Source organism: Mus musculus, chromosome 9 (assembly GCF_000001635.26).
Source record: "Mus musculus strain C57BL/6J chromosome 9, GRCm38.p6 C57BL/6J".
NCBI classification, from domain to species: Eukaryota; Metazoa; Chordata; class Mammalia; order Rodentia; family Muridae; genus Mus; species Mus musculus.
In genome coordinates this window covers 73,921,119-73,938,779 of record NC_000075.6, presented here as the reverse complement: position 1 = coordinate 73,938,779, position 17,661 = coordinate 73,921,119, and the positions used below count along the sequence as shown (strand labels likewise).

The window sequence follows — 17,661 nt, the reverse complement described above, 5'->3', positions numbered from 1 at the left end:
AGTTTTGTTGAGTATAGCCTTTTGTAGAAGGATCTGATGGTGTTTTGGATTTCTTCAGGATCTGTTGTTATGTCTCCCTTTTCAGTTCTGATTTTGTTAATTAGGATTTTGTCTCTGTGCCCTCTAGTGAGTCTAGCTAAGGGTTTATCTATCTTGTTGATTTTCTCAAAGAACCAACTCCTCGTTTGGTTAATTCTTTGAATAGTTCTTCTTGTTTCCACTTGGTTGATTTCACCCCTGAGTTTGATTATTTCCTGCTGTCTACTCCTCTTGGGTGAATTTGCTTCCTTTTTTTCTAGAGCTTTTAGATGTGTTGTCAAGCTGCTAGTATGTGCTCCCTCCCGTTTCTTCTTGGAGGCACTCAGAGCTATGAGTTTCCCTCTTAGAAATGCTTTCATTGTGTCCCAAAGGTTTGGGTATGTTGTGGCTTCATTTTCATTAAACTCTAAAAAGTCTTTAATTTCTTTCTTTATTCCTTCCTTGACCAAGGTATCATTGAGAAGAGTGTTGTTCAGTTTCCACGTGAGTTTTGGCTTTCTGTTATTTTTTTTGTTATTGAAGATCAGCCTTAGTGCATGGTGATCTGATAGGATACATGGGACAATTTCAATATTTTTGAATCTGTTGAGGCCTGTTTTGTGACCTATTATGTGGTCAATTTTGGAGAAGGTACCATGAGGTGCTGAGAAGAAGGTATATCCTTTTGTTTTAGGATAAAATGTTCTGTAGATATCTGTCAGATCCATTTGTTTCATCACTTCTGTTAGTTTCAGTGTGTCCCTGTTTAGTTTCTGTTTCCATGATCTGTCCATTGGTGAAAGTGGTGTGTTGACGTCTCCCACTATTATTGTGTGAGGTGCAATGTGTGCTTTGAGCTTTAATAAAGTTTCTTTAATGAATGTGGCTGCCCTTGTATTTGGAGCATAGATATTCAGAATTGAGAGTTCCTCTTCGAGGATTTTACCTTTGATGAGAACGAAGTGCCCCTCCTTGTCTTTTTTGATGACTTTGGGTTGGAAGTCAATCTTATCAGATATTAGGATGGCTACTCCAGCTTGTTTCTTCATATCATTTGCTTGGAAAATTGTTTTCCAGCCTTTTATTCTGAGGTAGTGTCTATCTTTTTCTCTGAGATGTGTCTCCTGTAAACAGCAAAATGTTGGGTCTTGTTTGTGTAGCCAGTTTGTTAGTCTATGTCTTTTTATTGGGGAGTTGAGACCATTGATGTTAAGAGATATCAAGGAAAAGTAATTGCTGCTTCCTGTTAATTTTGTTGTTAAAGTTGGCATTCTGTTTTTGTGGCTGTCTTCTTTTAGGTTTGTTGAGGGATTACCTTCTTGTTTTTTCTAGGGCATTGTTCCCGTTCTTGTATTGGTTTTTTTCTGTTATTAACCTTTGAAGGGCTGGATTCGTGGAGAGATAATGTGTGAATTTGGTTTTGTCATGGAATACTTTGGTTTCTCCATCTATGGTAATTGAGAGTTTGGCTGGGTATAGTAGCCTGGGCTGGAATTTGTGTTCTCTTAGTGTCTGTATAACATCTGTCCAGGCTCTTCTGGCTTTCATAGTCTCTGGTGAAAAATCTGGTGTAATTCTGATAGTCTTGCCTTTGTATGTTACTTGACCTTTTTCCCTTACTGCTTTTAGTATTCTATCTTTATTTAGTGCATTTGTTGTTCTGATTATTATGTGTCGGGAGGAATTTCTTTTCTGGTCCAGTCTATTTGGAGTTCTGTAGGTTTCTTATATGTTTATAGGTATCTCTTTCTTTATATTTGGGAAGTTTTCTTCAATAATTTTGTTGAAGATGTTTGCTGGTCCTTTGAGTTGAAAATCTTCATTCTCATCCACTCCTATTATCCGTAGGTTTGGTCTTCTCATTGTGTCCTGGATTTCCTGGATATTTTGAGTTAGGATCTTTTTGCATTTTCCATTTTCTTTGATTGTTGTGCCGATGTTCTCTATGGAATCTTCTGCACCTGAGATTCTCTCTTCCATCTCTTGTATTCTGTTGCTGATGCTCAAATCTATGGTTCCAGATTTCTTTCCTAGGGTTTCTATCTCCAGTGTTGCCTCACTTTGAGTTTTCTTTATTGTGTCTACTTCCCTTTTTACGTCTAGTATGGTTTTGTTCATTTCCATCACCTGTTTGAATGTTTTTTCCTCTTTTTCTGTAAGGACTTCTACCTGTTTGATTGTGTTTTCCTGTTTTTCTTTAAGGACTTGTAACTCTTTAGCAGTGTTCTCCTGTATTTCTTTAAGTGATTTATTAAAGTCCTTCTTGATGTCCTCTACCATCATCATGAGATATGCTTTTAAATCTAGGTCTAGGTTCTCGGGTGTGTTGGGGTGCCCCGGACTGGGCGAAGTGGGAGTGCTGGGTTCTGATGATGGTGAGTGGTCTTGGTTCCTGTTAGTAGGATTCCTATGTTTACCTTTCGCCATCTGGTAATCTCTGGAGTTAGTAGTTGTAGTTGACTCTGTTTAGAGATTGTTCTTCTGGTGATTCTGTTACCGTCTCTCAGCAGACCTGGGAGACAGATTCTCTCCTCTGAGTTTCAGTGCTCAGAGCACTCTCTGCTGGCAAGCTCTCTTACAGGGAAGGTGCGCAGATATCTTGTTTTTGGACCTCCTCCTGGTCGAAGAAGAAGGCCCAAAACAGGGCCTCTCTCAGAAGCTGTGTTGCTTTGGCAGTTCCCAGAAGCTGTCAGCTTCTGTGGTGCAGACTCTCACCTGTGCAGACTAAATTCCTAAGTTCCAGGGAGTCCTGGAACCAAGATGGCGACCACTGCTGCTGAGGCTGAGGCCGCCTCCCAAGCCAGGCGGACACCTGTCCTCTGGTCCGGACGGTGGCCGGCTGTCTGTGGCCCGCCAAGGGTGCTGCCTCAGCGGCTCTGTGCTTCTGCCCGTCCCAGAAGCTGTCCGGTTCTCTGGCGCACCCTCTAACCTGTTCAGACTAATTTCCTAAGTTCTGCTGAGTCCTGGAACCAAGATGGCGACCGCTGCTGCTGAGGCTGAGGCTGCCTCCCAAGCCAGGTGGACACCTGTCCTCTGGTCCGGACGGTGGCCGGCTGTCTGCGGCCCGCCAAGGGTGCTGCCTCAGCGGCTCTGTGCTTCTGCCCGTCCCAGAAGCTGTCCGGTTCTCTGGCGCACCCTCTAACCTGTTCAGACTAATTTCCTAGGTCCCGCGGAGTCCGGGAACCCAGATGGCAACCGCTGCTGCTCTGTGCTTCTTCTAAGTATTCTCACCTACAGCGACAGTTCTGAATCACAATGAAAGTCAAATAGTGCAGGTGTGAGAACATCAGACACAGTCACAGAATTACTGCCTTTATGTCAGCAAAGCACAGACATCCGTGTGTGGGCTTGGTAAACTTAGTATTTTAGATTGAAGAAATTGGGAGAACACTTCATTCTTCCAAAACTCATTGAAAAATGATTCATGGGTCCCAATCTAGCTTAACTTTCCTACGTATTTTCTTTATAAGGAGAGATCACAGACACACATAATAAAGTTTTTGAACACATTTAATTTAGGAGTCAACTTCTCAGCACCATTTATTGGTAGAAAATAAGTCCTCGCTTGTAATTGTGAATGAGTCAGAAATCATCCCACAGAAGAGCACCTGCAGCTCTCAAGGTGGGATTCCTCTAAGGCTTGGGCACTGTGAGTCTCTCCTCTCTGCATCTGCTCTCCTGCCTTTCTCATTCACATACCCCTTCCCTTGAGAAGCTTGGCTTTCTGCCACAGCCTGTACTCCCAAGTCCCCGCGGTGCCTGACTGAAGTGAAGCTGGAGGTTTTCCAAGTGGAGGGAGGCAGACTCCACAAAAACTACATGAAGATTATGATGCATCCTTTAGTGAATTACGCTAGGCTGTTTATCTACCCAAATGCATTCTTCAAAAAGGAGCAAAGAATTTGGTGTTATTGTTATTCTGGGATATATTTCAATGATAAAATACTCCACAAATCTTTTGAGAGTCTGTCATATAGAAGACAGCGTGCCATGCAGTCAGTGGCTTTGAAAGGGAACTTTTCCTTCCTGTTGTCTGAGAAAGAGTCTGTCATTAAGGTGTCATGGTTGTCTGTCAATCACACTTCAAAAACATATCGCAGGAAGAGATCTGGCCCATCCCTTATTGATCATCTGTATGCTTGTTTCCTCTGTGGTACAATTTTATTTGGTCACTTGAAACTCCAGTTCTGATGATGTTCCTAGTAAACCTGAAGGAGGAATTTTCAGCCACGTTGCCAGGAGGTTGTACCAGTGGTTTAAGCTGGCAATGCTCTTTCAAGCCTTGGACATTTATGTTTTGCTTTTAGTGTCTCTAGTTTTAATGTAGCTGTACTATTCCCTTTATTGTCTCCACTGCTCAATTGACTATAATCTTAAAATATGATTTAACTCATGATTGACCACTGTCATATTGGATGTCTACATTGATCTCTTAGTGATTATTCATCATTGGAAATAGTTACTAATTTTGATTATTTTAATCTTTGTTTAAGGATGCTGAATTATTGAATTCCTGCAAGAGCAAAAAGTTATTTCTAGTGTAATAAGTCTTGACTGCATGGAAAAAGTCTTAACAAACATGGATCCTATAAATATGGTAAATTTGGGAAGCCTAGGATAGGTAGAATATACTTATATCCTTATATTTCTGTTAGTAAATGTGAGTTTAGAAAAAGATAGAGTAGAGATGGCAACATGACCACATTCAAATGATCATTTCATTAACTTTTCAAAGTAATCCTAATAAAACCTTCTGTCAGCATTTCAACTGAAATACATAATTTAGAAAAGAGTATCATACAATAAATGTATTTTGATTTAAACTCTGAGAACTGCATTCCCTTTTAGGCACTTTTGCGCACATCATATCACAAATACCTTGGGAAATGTAAGAAATGGGAAGAATGTGGACTTGAATTCTGGTACTCATTATAGCATTCCTTCTTTTTCAGATACATCATGAAGTTACATGGACATGAAAGCGCTGTAAAACTTCCCTTCCAGAAAGGTGGAGGAGCTAAGCTGGTGGAGTCCACAGACCCTTGACCTTCCACAGGAGCGCCATCCACTTTCCTGCCCCTTCTGGTGATTGATGGCACCAGAGAACAGTGATGCTGGCCTTGGGTTTACAGACTACCATCCCAGTGCCTTGTTCACTTCCTTGGATTAGAGAAACTCCCACTCATTGCTCTCCATGGTGGCCAGTCTCTTTAAGAGCTTGATTTTAGCTTATATACATAAGCTTTGCAAAGGAATGTTTACAAAGAAATTGGGAAATACAACCAAAAAGAAAGAGAATCGTCAGCAGAAAAAAGATCAAGATTTTCCAACTGCTGGCCACACCAAACCCCCTAAATTGTCAAATGCCCTGAAAAGCACTGTAAAAAAGATTGCAAAGTGCTCATCTACCCGGAACTTCTCCATAGAAGACGAAGAGGGTCACAAAGACTTCTCCCTGTCACCCACATTCAGTTACCGAGTTGCTATCGCCAATGGCCTGCAAACAGCCGTGACCAACAGCGATGAGGATCTGCTCCAGGAGCTGTCTTCCATCGAGAGCTCGTACTCTGAATCCTTCAATGAGCTAAGGAGCAGCACGGAAAACCAGGTCCAATCAACACACACCATGCCTGTCCGACGTAACAGGAAGAGCTCGAGCAGTTTGGCACCTTCTGAGGGCAGCTCAGATGGGGAGCGCACCCTCCACACCTTAAAACTGGGTGCTCTACGGAAACTGAGGAAATGGAAGAAGAGCCAAGAGTGCGTCTCCTCAGACTCGGAGTTGAGCACCGTCAAGAAAACCTGGGGCATAAGAAGCAAATCATTAGATAGAACTGCCCGGAACCCAAAGACAAATGTCTTAGAGCCAGGGTTCAGCTCCTCTGGCTGCATTAGCCAAACCCACGATGTCATGGAAATGATCTTTAAAGAGCTTCAGGGTATAAGTCAGATCGAAACAGAACTTTCCGAACTCCGAGGGCACGTGAATGCTCTCAAGTACTCTATCGATGAAATCTCCAGCAGTGTGGAGGTAGTCCAGAGCGAGATCGAACAGCTTCGAACAGGGTTTGTCCAGGCTCGAAGGGAAACTCGAGACATCCACGATTACATTAAACACTTGGGTCACATGGGGAGTAAGGTAAGCCTGAGATTTTTAAATGTGCCTGAAGAAAGACACGAGTACGTGGAAAGTGTGGTGTACCAAATTCTTATAGATAAAATGGGTTTCTCAGATGTACCGAATGCTATTAAAATTGAATTTGCTCAGAGGATAGGGCAGCAAAGGGACTGCCCAAATGCAAAACCTCGACCCATCCTAGTGTACTTTGAAACCCCTCAGCAAAGGGATTCTGTCTTAAAGAAATCGTATAAGCTGAAAGGTACAGGCATCGGGATCTCCACAGATATTCTAACTTATGATATCAGAGAACGGAAAGAAAAAGGGGTATTGCCATCTTCCCAGACATACGAAAGCATGGATATGAAGTTATCCACGCCAGAGCCCAAAGCCAAGAAGAACGCTTGGCTGTCACCCAATGACAGTGACAGAGAGCTGGAGTCAGACCTCAGCAGAAGCAGCTATGCTGACTCTCCGGCAAAGGGAAGTTCTTCTAAATCCAGCTCAAAGTCACACAGTGCTCGGTCCAAGAACAAAGCAGCTAACAGCAGAACATCACAGAAGTCAGACTACAATAAACGGCCCTCCCAACCGCCAGCATCAAGTACCCCAGAAAAGCAAACACCTCACTATGTGGAGGCCACACCACCACTCTGGCATTCACAGAGTGACTTCTTCACTCTTAAACTTAGTCGCTCCGAATCGGATTTCTCCAAATTGTGTCAATCTTATTCAGAGGATTTTTCTGAAAGCCAGTTTTTCTGTCGAACTAATGGGAGCTCCCTCCTTTCCTCGTCTGACCGGGAACTTTGGCAGAGGAAACAGGAGGGCATGCCTGCCTTGTACCACCGTCTTCAGGACCAGGGTTTGGATGAGACTATTCCAGCAGTGCCAGGGCAGGCTGAAATTGAGAATACAGAAACAGTAGACAGCGGTATGAGCAACAGCATGGTGTGTGCATCTGGAGACCGAAGCAATTACAGCGGTTCTCAGCTCTCATTGCACGAGGACCTGTCTCCATGGAAGGAGTGGAATCAAGCAGGGCAAGGAACTGATGATGTTGGCTTAGATTCATCTACCCAGGAACCTTTTGACTACGATACCAACAGTTTGTCTGACCAACAGCTGGATCTCTCTAGCAAAGACCTAGATGACCTTGGCAAGTGCCACAGCGACCTGCAAGATGACTCTGAAAGCTATGATTTAACCCAGGATGACAACTCCTCTCCATGCCCTGGATTGGATAATGAACCACAAGGCCAGTGGGTTGGCCAGTACGACTCTTATCAGGAAGCCAATTCTAATGACCTGTATCCCAACCAAAGCCATCCATCCATGATGTATAGAAGTCAAAGCGAACTGCAAAGTGATGATTCAGAGGGGGCCCAGCCCAAGTCCTGGCACAGTCGGCTAAGCATTGACCTTTCTGATAAGACTTTTAAGTTCCCCAAATTTGGATCTACTCTTCAGAGAGCAAAGTCAGCCCTGGAAGTGGTGTGGAACAAGAGCACACAGAGTCTCAGTGGGTGTGAGGACAGCGGCTCTTCCTTAATGGGGAGATTTCGGACATTATCACAATCCACCGCGAACGAGTCAAGTACCACCCTTGACTCTGATATCTACACGGAACCCTATTACTATAAAGCCGAGGAAGAGGAGGACTACTGTGAACCAGTGGCTGACAGTGAGACAGATTATGTTGAAGTGATGGAGCAGGTCCTAGCTAAGCTAGAAAACAGGACTAGTATCACTGAAGTAAACGAACACATTAAAGACTATGACCACCCTTCCTATGAAACTCCTTACGAGACCCCGCAAGATGAGGGCTATGATGGGCAGGCTGATGACATCATTAGTGAAGGAGAACTGGAAACCTTAAATGAACCAGCAGTTGAAATGGAATTAGCAGAAGATGAGAACCAAAACCTCCCTGCAGAGTCACTGGAGGTCATGAAGCCAAAGAGAATCAGGCCTTCCTTCAAAGAAGCAGCTTTAAGGGCCTATAAGAAGCAGATGGCAGAGCTGGAAGAGAAGATCCTGGCTGGAGGTACTCAAGTTTAAATGCTCAGTTATGTGCTATGTGTTAAAACTTAGCCGTACAGTTGCACAGGGTGGTGTGGGCTTCCCTAGGGCGAAGGGATTCACCTGCCGTGAGTTCGTGCGCATGTATTCTGAGAAGAATTCTATTTTGTTCAGATAGCTCTCCCAACAAGGGATTCACAAAGAAAATGGAAATAGATTTAAGGTAGTTCATATTGAGATGAGCCCAACTCTAGGCCTGTATATGGTAGATCAAGATTGTTGTCCTAGCTACAGGAAAGCATTGGGGAAATGACGGGACTGGCCTTTGACCAAGCAGCCTGGTACTTGTGCTCTGGTTCTACTGGGTTTACAGGGATGAAGAGAAAGGGGTATTTGATTTCAAAAATGTGAAGAACACAGAGTCAAGTATAAACATTCCTTAGTAGAACTACAGTTTAGAGCCTGATATTAAGAAGAGATGGGTTTGCAAAGCCAATTCCAGCCTGTGGATGATTGCGAACTTCTCTTATATTGACTAAGCAGAAAGATGCAATAGGGCCAGGAGACCAGGGCACCCCAGAGCAGACAGAAGTTATTCTTTGTGTTAATAGGAGTGAGGGTGGGGAAGTTTCCTTAGGAGTGGTATAGAAGTTACTTCTCAGAAAAATTAGAAGAACTGATCTATTTTTCTTAATTTCCGAGGGGAACAATTTTCAACGTGAGATTTTAGAGCTGTGGAAAGATATGAGTTTATTGATTTTGTTTATTAACTAAACCTCATTTGTATATGCCTCAATTATTTACATTATATTTTATTTGCATGCCTAGTGTATCTTGGGATTGCATTTGAAAAATCTCATTTTACAAACAAATTTGATAATTTTATGTGTTCTCTGATTGTAGTGTTAACATCTTTCACTAAAATATTTGTTCTATATATTTTCTAAAGGCATGTGTGTTTGCGATCAAGTATCAATCTGCTATTCTGAAATTCTATTATAGAATAATTTGTTCAGCTGGTAGCTGATTGTGGCTTCTTTGCTATCCAAAACTCCTAGCTTACTACTTTCTCACTAGAAGGGTCAGGCTGCAGAGACAGCAGTCACCTTTATCATCAAATGGTAAAAGAGTTAAAACAATTAGCTTTCTCTCCTTCAAAAGTCTTACCCTTAGGAAGCAACACAGCCCATGTATTTAAAGGAGAAAAGAGGTAGTGAGGGGGAAGGGAGGTACATTGCCTGGGACTTTGTTACTGAATAAATAACAGACTAGAATAGAAGCAGCCCTCAACTATGCCGAACTGGTTTGAAAATGCAGAAGAGACTAATATCATTGTTATGTAAATATAATTATGTTAGAGAGTGATATTATCCCCAACAGAGTAAGACTTGGTGGAAGTTCTCCTTAGTGAATTTAGTTTTTTTTTTTTAATAGGTAGAATCTAGAAATTGGACCCTTTTATTTATTGTGGATTCAGCAAGTTACTTAAAGACTTAACTGGTGTGTGTGTGTGTGTGTGTGTGTGTGTGTGTGTGTGTGTATGTATGTGTGTGTGTATGTGTGTGTGTGTGTGTGTGTGTGTGTATGTGTGTGTGTGTGTGTGTGTTTAATGTTATATAATGGTTATGTGTTTGCAGTCCAACAAGTTAAAGGTATTGGTTTGAAATATTAAGCAATATAAATATAGCAAGTCCTTATACTTTAAAAATGTGGGTTTTCAATTAAAAATTATTTTACTTTCTGCTTATCAATGATTTACACACACACACACACACACACACACACACACACACACATTTGTGTGACTGGTGCCCTCAGAGGGCAGAATAGATATTTGATCTAGGGGGTTGTGAGCAAGCCTGTGGGTACTGGGAAACAAATCCGAGTCCTCTGCAAGAGCAGCCAATGCTCCTGATTTTTTAAAGAAGGAAATTGATGTATATAAGCAGGGAATCTTGTTTGACTTTCTGAAGGGATATCTTGTCATTTGTTCCAACATGGATGGGTCTTTAGGTTATCACTTATTAAGTGATGCCAGACACAAGAATATCACAGGACACAACTTGTATGAGACATCTTAACAAAAGCAGGCAGGGCTTGAGTATAGCTCATTGACAGAGCAATAAGTGATCGCATGAGAAGCTCTGGGTTCCCCTTGAGCTCGTAGAAAAGGAATCAAATACAGAGAGAAGGACAGAAAAGCATTGGTAAGCAGAGAGTATAGAGAAGGGAGCAAGACATGTAAGGGAGAGGAGACAAATTGAGGATACATGGGATGAGCCACATCTGGGATGCAGTGGTGGGGGTGATGACAAGAGTAGATTATACTTGTTATATTCTGGATTTGTGTTCTCGACACACACCAAGGGATGACCATATGATGGAATAAATATGATTATTTGTTTCATTATGATCACTTTTACAATCTATACCTATCTCCTTATGTCTTAGAAATATACACAAGTTTATTTAAAATGGTGGGGCTCATGCCTCTAGCTGCATATGTAGCAGAAGATGGCCTACTCGGCCATCAGTGGGAGGAGAGGCCTTTGGTCTGGCGAAGATTCTATGCCCCAGTATAGAGGAATGCCAGGGCCAGGAAGTGGGAGTGGGTGGGTTGGGCAACAGGGTAGGGGAGAGGAGATGGGGGATTTTTGGAGAGGTAACTAGGAAAGGGGATAGCATTTGAAATGTAAATAAAGAAAATATCTATTAAAAAAGTAAAACCTTTAACAATTAAAAAAATTAGATTAAAATAGAAAACTCCACATCAACAAGCCTCTATAAACTAGATTGCTATAATAATGACCCTTCCAGTGATACTTCTTGGAGAACACATTGGTTGTGCCTCTATCAGAAAAGCTTGTGCCATGTGCTTGACCATCCAGGAAAGTCTGCAAGGACTCAGAAGCCTCTAGCATCTTGTGTTGTTATGGTCCAGTGTGGCACCTTTAAACGGAATCTGAGGGCTCTCACCATACTATATGAAACGGGCACACACTTCCTTAAGATCCACTCTGGTTACTGAAAGGCACCAGCTTGGCTCCCCAGGAGGCTGCAGCAGCCTGGATTTCAAAGGGCAGCTCAGCTCCACTTGGCAGTGGGCAGGCATCTCCTGTGCTCCCAATATGCTTCTGAGGGAAGGGCAGCCAGGGAAGGACTTTTCCAGGCCCTTTCCTGCTCCTGGTACCCAACAAGGTGCCAATCACCATGGTGGTTTTGTGCCTGTGGCCATCTGCTTACTGAACCTTGGGCAGGAGCCTGCAGGCTTGCCCCCATGGCTGCCCAGGACTCACTAAGCAGCAGTACTGTCTTTTATTACAAACCTGGCCAGAAAGGTCTTGGTGGAAATCTCTCAGGGATTAGAACCCCAAGTATAGTATTACAAAATTACATATTCAGACAATTGAATTATTTCAACTCTTATCTTCACAGCCTAGAGGCAAGAAACCCTTCATGATTGTGGCTACTTGGTGATAGTATTGTAAAAAAGAATTTACTCTACCAGCATTCCAATGGCATAAGAAATCTTGGGCTCTGTATAGCCAAAAACTCCTGCCATGTGGGATCCAAAAACTTTCCTGTCACTGGGTCTTGCTGGGTTGTGTCATTTACATAGCTGGTTCATACTCAGTGTCATATACTTAGAATGCTTTGATTTTTTTTAACCTCTGGCCTGAAACTGACCACTAACTGGGGTTCACCCTCCTCTCCTCTAATTTCTGCCCATCTGTCTTTGTGGCCTTGGAGTCACCTTGTATTTGCATAAGCTGCTTGTTTCTCTTCTGGACCAAAATCCAGACTTTTAAGTAAGCATCATACAGAAAGTTCAAGTGGTGGCTTCATGCTCACAACCCAACCAGAAGAAAGAGAACTAAATGGCAAGCACAATCTTCAATGTAGAGCTCAAGTTCCAACCTCCACGGTAGCCAATAGCTAAGGTCATGCACGGCTATATGAATGGTTTGTGATGAAGGCCAGAGCTGGGCCTCACCTGCAAAGTGTGGGCCAGAGCCGGATTTTTAATATGCTCTTGCTGGATCTGATGCAGGGGGTTATCAGGGCCCGTGTGAAGAGCCCTGTTGAGTGCTTGACAGCAATACCTCCACACAATATGCTCTTTAGTTTCCTGGTTTTTTGCTTTTGTTTTTGTTTTTAACTGATAGAGAATCAGCTTAAAGAAATATGCTAATGGCTTTCTAAACTTAAACAAACAAAAAAAAAAAAACCTGAACAGGACAAATAAAATTTCTTGTATCCCTCTGGAGTGAAAGATTTTCAAATGTTATAAGAAGCATTAGATATTAACTGCACATTAAAATGCAGAGAAGGAATAGGTTGTTTCATGAAATTGTGTAAAAATCAAATGTTTTAAAATGATATGCTTTGGAAGCTGGGTAGTTGTCTTTGTGCTTTAGAGGACTGGCTGCTCTTGCGGAGGACTCAGGCTCAGTTCCCAGGACTCATAAGGCAGCCAACAGCTGTATACTCAGGCACACTACATATGCATAAAATAATAAAGAGTGTTTTTAAATTTCCTTTTATTCTTCTCTCACACAGCTTCCTGGTCTCCCCCACTCCTCCCAGAAATTATCTATTTACAAAATACTGAGAAAGTTTTTATTAGATATTATTTAGTAAACAACTTTGTTTAAGAATGCTTACCATTCTGTCCACTTTATAGTTGTTTTTAGAAAACTCAAGACAGTTTCTAATCCCTTTGTCCCTCAGCCCCTCCTATCCCCTCCCCCCCCTCCCCCACACACACACACATCCATGTCTGTTCCTGTTCTCTTCTCTCCTCCGTTTCCTGAATCTTCTTACAAAGCAAGCATGGTGACATCATGGCACTGGTTACAGTAGAAACCAACTAAATCTAGATGTGATGTGTCTAATGAACTTTGACCTAAACTACTTGCTCTTAATATTCTAGAACTATCTACAATCATCTTTTTGAAAGTTTTTACTTATCAGTATACAGGCATTTATGCCATCAGGGCATTTTGATCTAGGTACACTAGTCAAGCTAATTAGCACATTCATCAGCCTATTCACTTATAATTTCTGTGGGAAGAATATTAAAAATATATGCCTTTAACAATCTTGAGTGTCACACTGCTACTGTGGTCATCGTGCAACATCACACTTTATGAAAATGTATCCCTCCAGTCCTGAAGCATCCTACCCTTAGTACAGCTTCTGTTCTCCATCCTTCCTCCTCCCCTGGTCCCTTCAGCATCTGACCACAAGCTTTCTGCTGTCTATCTCTATGGGATGGATAATTGTGGGTTTCAAATATGGGAAAGAATATAGCTCCCATCTTTCTGTGGCTGGCTTACTTCACTTTATACAATACCCTCAATATCAACCCATCTTGCCAACACTGACAGAATTTGATTCTTATAGTAATCATTGCTTAATTCTATAGATGTCATTTAGTGTATTTCTTTTAAGATTTATTTTGGTTTTTAACTCTCTGTGCGTGCATGCATGTGTGTGTGTGTGTGTATGTTTGGTGTGTGTTTGTGTGTATGTGTGTGTGTGTGTGTGTGTGTGTGTGTGTGTGTGTGTGAGAGAGAGAGAGAGAGAGAGAGAGAGAGAGAGAGAGAGAGAGAGAGAGAGAGAAAGAGAGAGAGAGAACATCCAGGAGAGACTGTTGGATCCCCTGGAACTGTAATTGCAGACTGTTGTGAGTGAGAGACTGCTGCTCCCATGAACACAGGAGTACAGATATCTCTTTAATATGCTGATTTGAATCCTTTGAATGGCTCCAGAATGGAAATGCTAGCTGCCATGCTCTTTTGTGTCAGCCTTCTGGTGACCCTCGCCACTGTTTTCCCAAGTGGCTATTTTCTCAATGAGCATGTAAAGGTTGATTTTCTCCATGTCCTTCTTAGCGTTTATTGTTGTTTTTTTCTGATAATAGACATTGTAACAGGGCAATGGGTTTCTGTTGACCCTGTGCTGATAATTATCGTGATAAGCAATCTTTTCAATTGTTTTGGCCATTTGTATCTCTTCTTTTTCATTATGTGTGTATGTGTGTGTATACACATGTTTGTGCATGATATGTGTACATGAATTTGAGTGTAGTTGAGCATATATGTGTTTGTAAATGTACATATGGAGACGAGAAACAGATAGACAGGTCTCTTCGTCTATCATTTTCTGCTTTATCTTTCTGAGGCAGTATCTCTTTCTAGAACCTGGAACTCACTATATCAACTGAATGGGTTAGCCAGCAAGCCAGTGCTGGGATTAAAGGCACACACTACCGAATATGGCTTCTATGTAGGTGGTGGGGATTCAAACACAGGTCCTCAGGTTTGCATGGCAAATACTCTATCTACTGGATGATTTCCCAGCCACCTAGACAATCATCTGTTAAAGGCAATAGTGTGCCCAGCATGGGAACTTGTTCCATGTCCCATTCATCAGGTCTGGCTCTTTCTGGCTCTCAGCTAGTCCAACAGAAGCCCTCAGAAGTAAAAACCACAAGAACAACAACAAACAACAGCAAAATCACAACTTTTCATTAAAAAGTGACTACTATATCTCTGTAGGTAGGTACCATCAACAGGTCCCAAAGACAGCAGGAGCAAAGCTATTCCTTCTTTGGTTTCAACTGTCCTCTCTGCCTTCATCTTGACACCCAGTTCTTTCTTGACTGGACTTAGTGAGATCTTTTCAAATAATCTTCCTGACTCCATGTCTTGCCCTCTCCCGATCTGTCACTCTCTGTAGCAGAGATATACACAAATTTGCAAAGCTGTCAGGATGTCAGGGTTTTGTATCATTTTTAGCATGGGGTCGAAGAAAACAGTGGGGCCCATAGTACTGGCAAAATATCTCTCCTTGATGCCTCCCTAACCAGGCTACAAGGACCATAACTTTATCATTTGTTTCAATGATCAATAGTAGCCACCTGTGAGAGCCAAATGCGGTTATAGGCACAGTGCCTGCAGTCACCCTACAAGTTGTGCAATAGTTGGAAAGTTGTTCAATTTCTATATGGCTCAGACTCCATATTTTAAATGCAGACAAGCCATTCTTTTGTTGAAAGAAAGAACAAGGATATACACTTTCATTCAAAAAGTAAATTAGCAGCAGAAGCCAACCCACCTAGTAGGCATGATGACTTCTATTTCAGATCATAAACTATTTCTGAGAAATATGAGGTTAAAAACCAAGCGCTCTGATTATCATCTAGTGCATTTCTCCTGTAAGCTGAAATGATGGCCCAAAATGCATTTGGGGAAATGATCAATTATATGGTTATTTCTGGTTTTTGAATCTCAGAGAAGTGCTGTGTTCAGGCAGCTTTGTCGAACTGAGCTGAGCCTAATAGCTGTATTTCTTAATGTTTTCATGATACACAGGAGCACACAACTGCCTGGACCATCCAGCTTGTTAATATCTTTTGGGGGGAGGGGACAGGAGCAAGAACGAAACCAAGTGAAGCAGCATTCAATGAGTGTCCAGGAGTGTGTGGAGCTCTGGGTAGGTGGATGGGAAAAGACAAGATAAAAGAATATGCTTCCCAAGCTAGGGAGATAGCTCAGTCAGGACAGGACTTGCTGTACAGACACGTGGGACCGAGTTTAGATCCCTAGGACTCGTGTAATATCTGGATGTGCTGGTATACACCCGTAAGCTCAAAACTGAGCTTAGGCACAGATAGGAGGATGCTTGGACCTTGGCGGCCAGCCAGTCTAGCTGAATCAGCAAGTTCCATATTTAGTGAGGGATCCCGTGTCAAAAGATGATGTGGAAAGATAATCAAGAGGGCACCTGACATTGACCTCTGGCTTCCTAACATATACACTGATGCATTTGTGCATTTTCACACATACACAAGCACTCACACGAACTTACACTCATGATCCGATCAACATGAATTCTTTCCTTGATACCACCAGAGTCCAAGTGAGGGCTATTCAAGAGTCATTTCCTGGGCTTCCTGTTGTGGGAAACAAGTGGCTCTTCAAGGTGTAATTCGACTCTCTAAGAGCCACTTGTTGGCACCAACTTGAACATATAATGTGTATGACACCGTGGTTAAAAATAAAAGAAAAACCGCAGAAACAATCATTAACTAACTGGATGGCTAATGTGTGATCATTTAGTTATTATTGTATATCATTAGATATTACTAACAATATGGCTAGGACACAAATGTGAAGTCATTAGATCACTCATAATTAATTCATCCTGAGCTTTGCAACAGTGTCAAGTACTTTGCATTTTACCACCCAACTCAGCATGCTGGCTGGGAAGGTGCTTCAAGATGTCTCCCGAGCCCCATGAGCCCCACCCCCCACCAGTCTTCCTGTGATTGTAGCCACAGCTGTGGTACACCAGTCCATGACCATGCTCCATACCCTGTTCGCTCACATAGGCACCTTCATCCTTTCAGAGTACTGCTTCAGTCTTTTAAATGCCAGGTGACTCCCTCGGCACTCCTCATTCACCAAAGATCAGCAGATTCTGTATAACTGCAAAGAATCCCCACCCTTCAGAGCAGCCAGGGATGTCTGGGGAGCCCAGCGAGTCATAGCCAGGCTAGTGTTGCAGTAGGTAGCAGCCATCTCAGGAGCATCACTACTTAGAAACACCTCAGAGTCACCACTACCCTCCATCTTCCTCACGCTCTGTCTTCCCACGCCCCGCACCTCCTCACCCCTTATTTCTGCTCCCAGGGACTACATACACACAAAAAACTCATTAGCATCTTACCCACATCTTGTTTTTGCCTTTTTTTTGTATAACAGGATCAAATTAAGGCCACTCACCAAGACTATTAATATTTTCATCTTGCTTATAAGACAGCAGATCCTCGGGCTCTGCAGCTGAACACAGCCTGCCTGGTGATCTCACATACAGGGTAGTCAGGGTTCAAATATCTCTCCCTGCTGTTGATTTTAGTACAACCTCTTGTGGAAAGGAGGGGATGTAAGCGAAAAGGATGAAACTAATCGCAATCTGGATCAAAGTGGATTTTAAAATAGTCTGTGGCAGGAAGGTCAGTTGGAGTAGAAATTATTAGTGGAATCGGAGAGATGACTCAGCATGTGTCTAGAAAGAGAGATAGCTCAGCAATGAAGAACACTTGTTGCTTTTGCAGAGGACCCAGGTTGAGCTTCCAGCATGTACATAGAGACTTACACCTGTAAGTCCATGGGATCCACAACTCTATTCTGACCTCTGTAGGCACTACATACATATGATACACAGATGCATGTAGCCAAGACATTTATAGACATAAAATAAATAAATAAACAAATAAATAAAGATAGATAGATAGATAGATAGATAGATAGATAGATAGATAGATAGATAGATGCAATCAGAAGTAGTAGCAGTGGTAAGAAAAAAAATGTACATTTATTTATATCAAAAGCACCAGGGCAAAAGGTGTGGATGTAAATGGGGCTTGTGGTATCTTCTGACCCTTGGTCTGAGTCTTCTGTGTTGCTAAAAATAAAGAATACTTGAGGCTGTTT

At 42.3% G+C, this 17,661-nt stretch overlaps 1 protein-coding gene across 7 annotated transcripts in view; it reads left to right on the top strand.

The window, feature by feature from the left end:
- Unc13c (unc-13 homolog C) overlaps positions 1-17,661 on the top strand; it is a 528,734-nt gene that overhangs the window by 69,376 nt on the left and 441,697 nt on the right. For all 7 annotated transcript variants that reach the window (XM_006510931.4, XM_006510934.4, XM_006510932.4 and 4 more), the window contains one exon: positions 4,971-8,183. In XM_006510931.4, coding sequence (XP_006510994.1) covers positions 5,213-8,183 — 2,971 coding nt within the window. In that variant the 5' untranslated portion in view covers positions 4,971-5,212. The remainder of the gene's footprint in view (positions 1-4,970; positions 8,184-17,661) is intronic.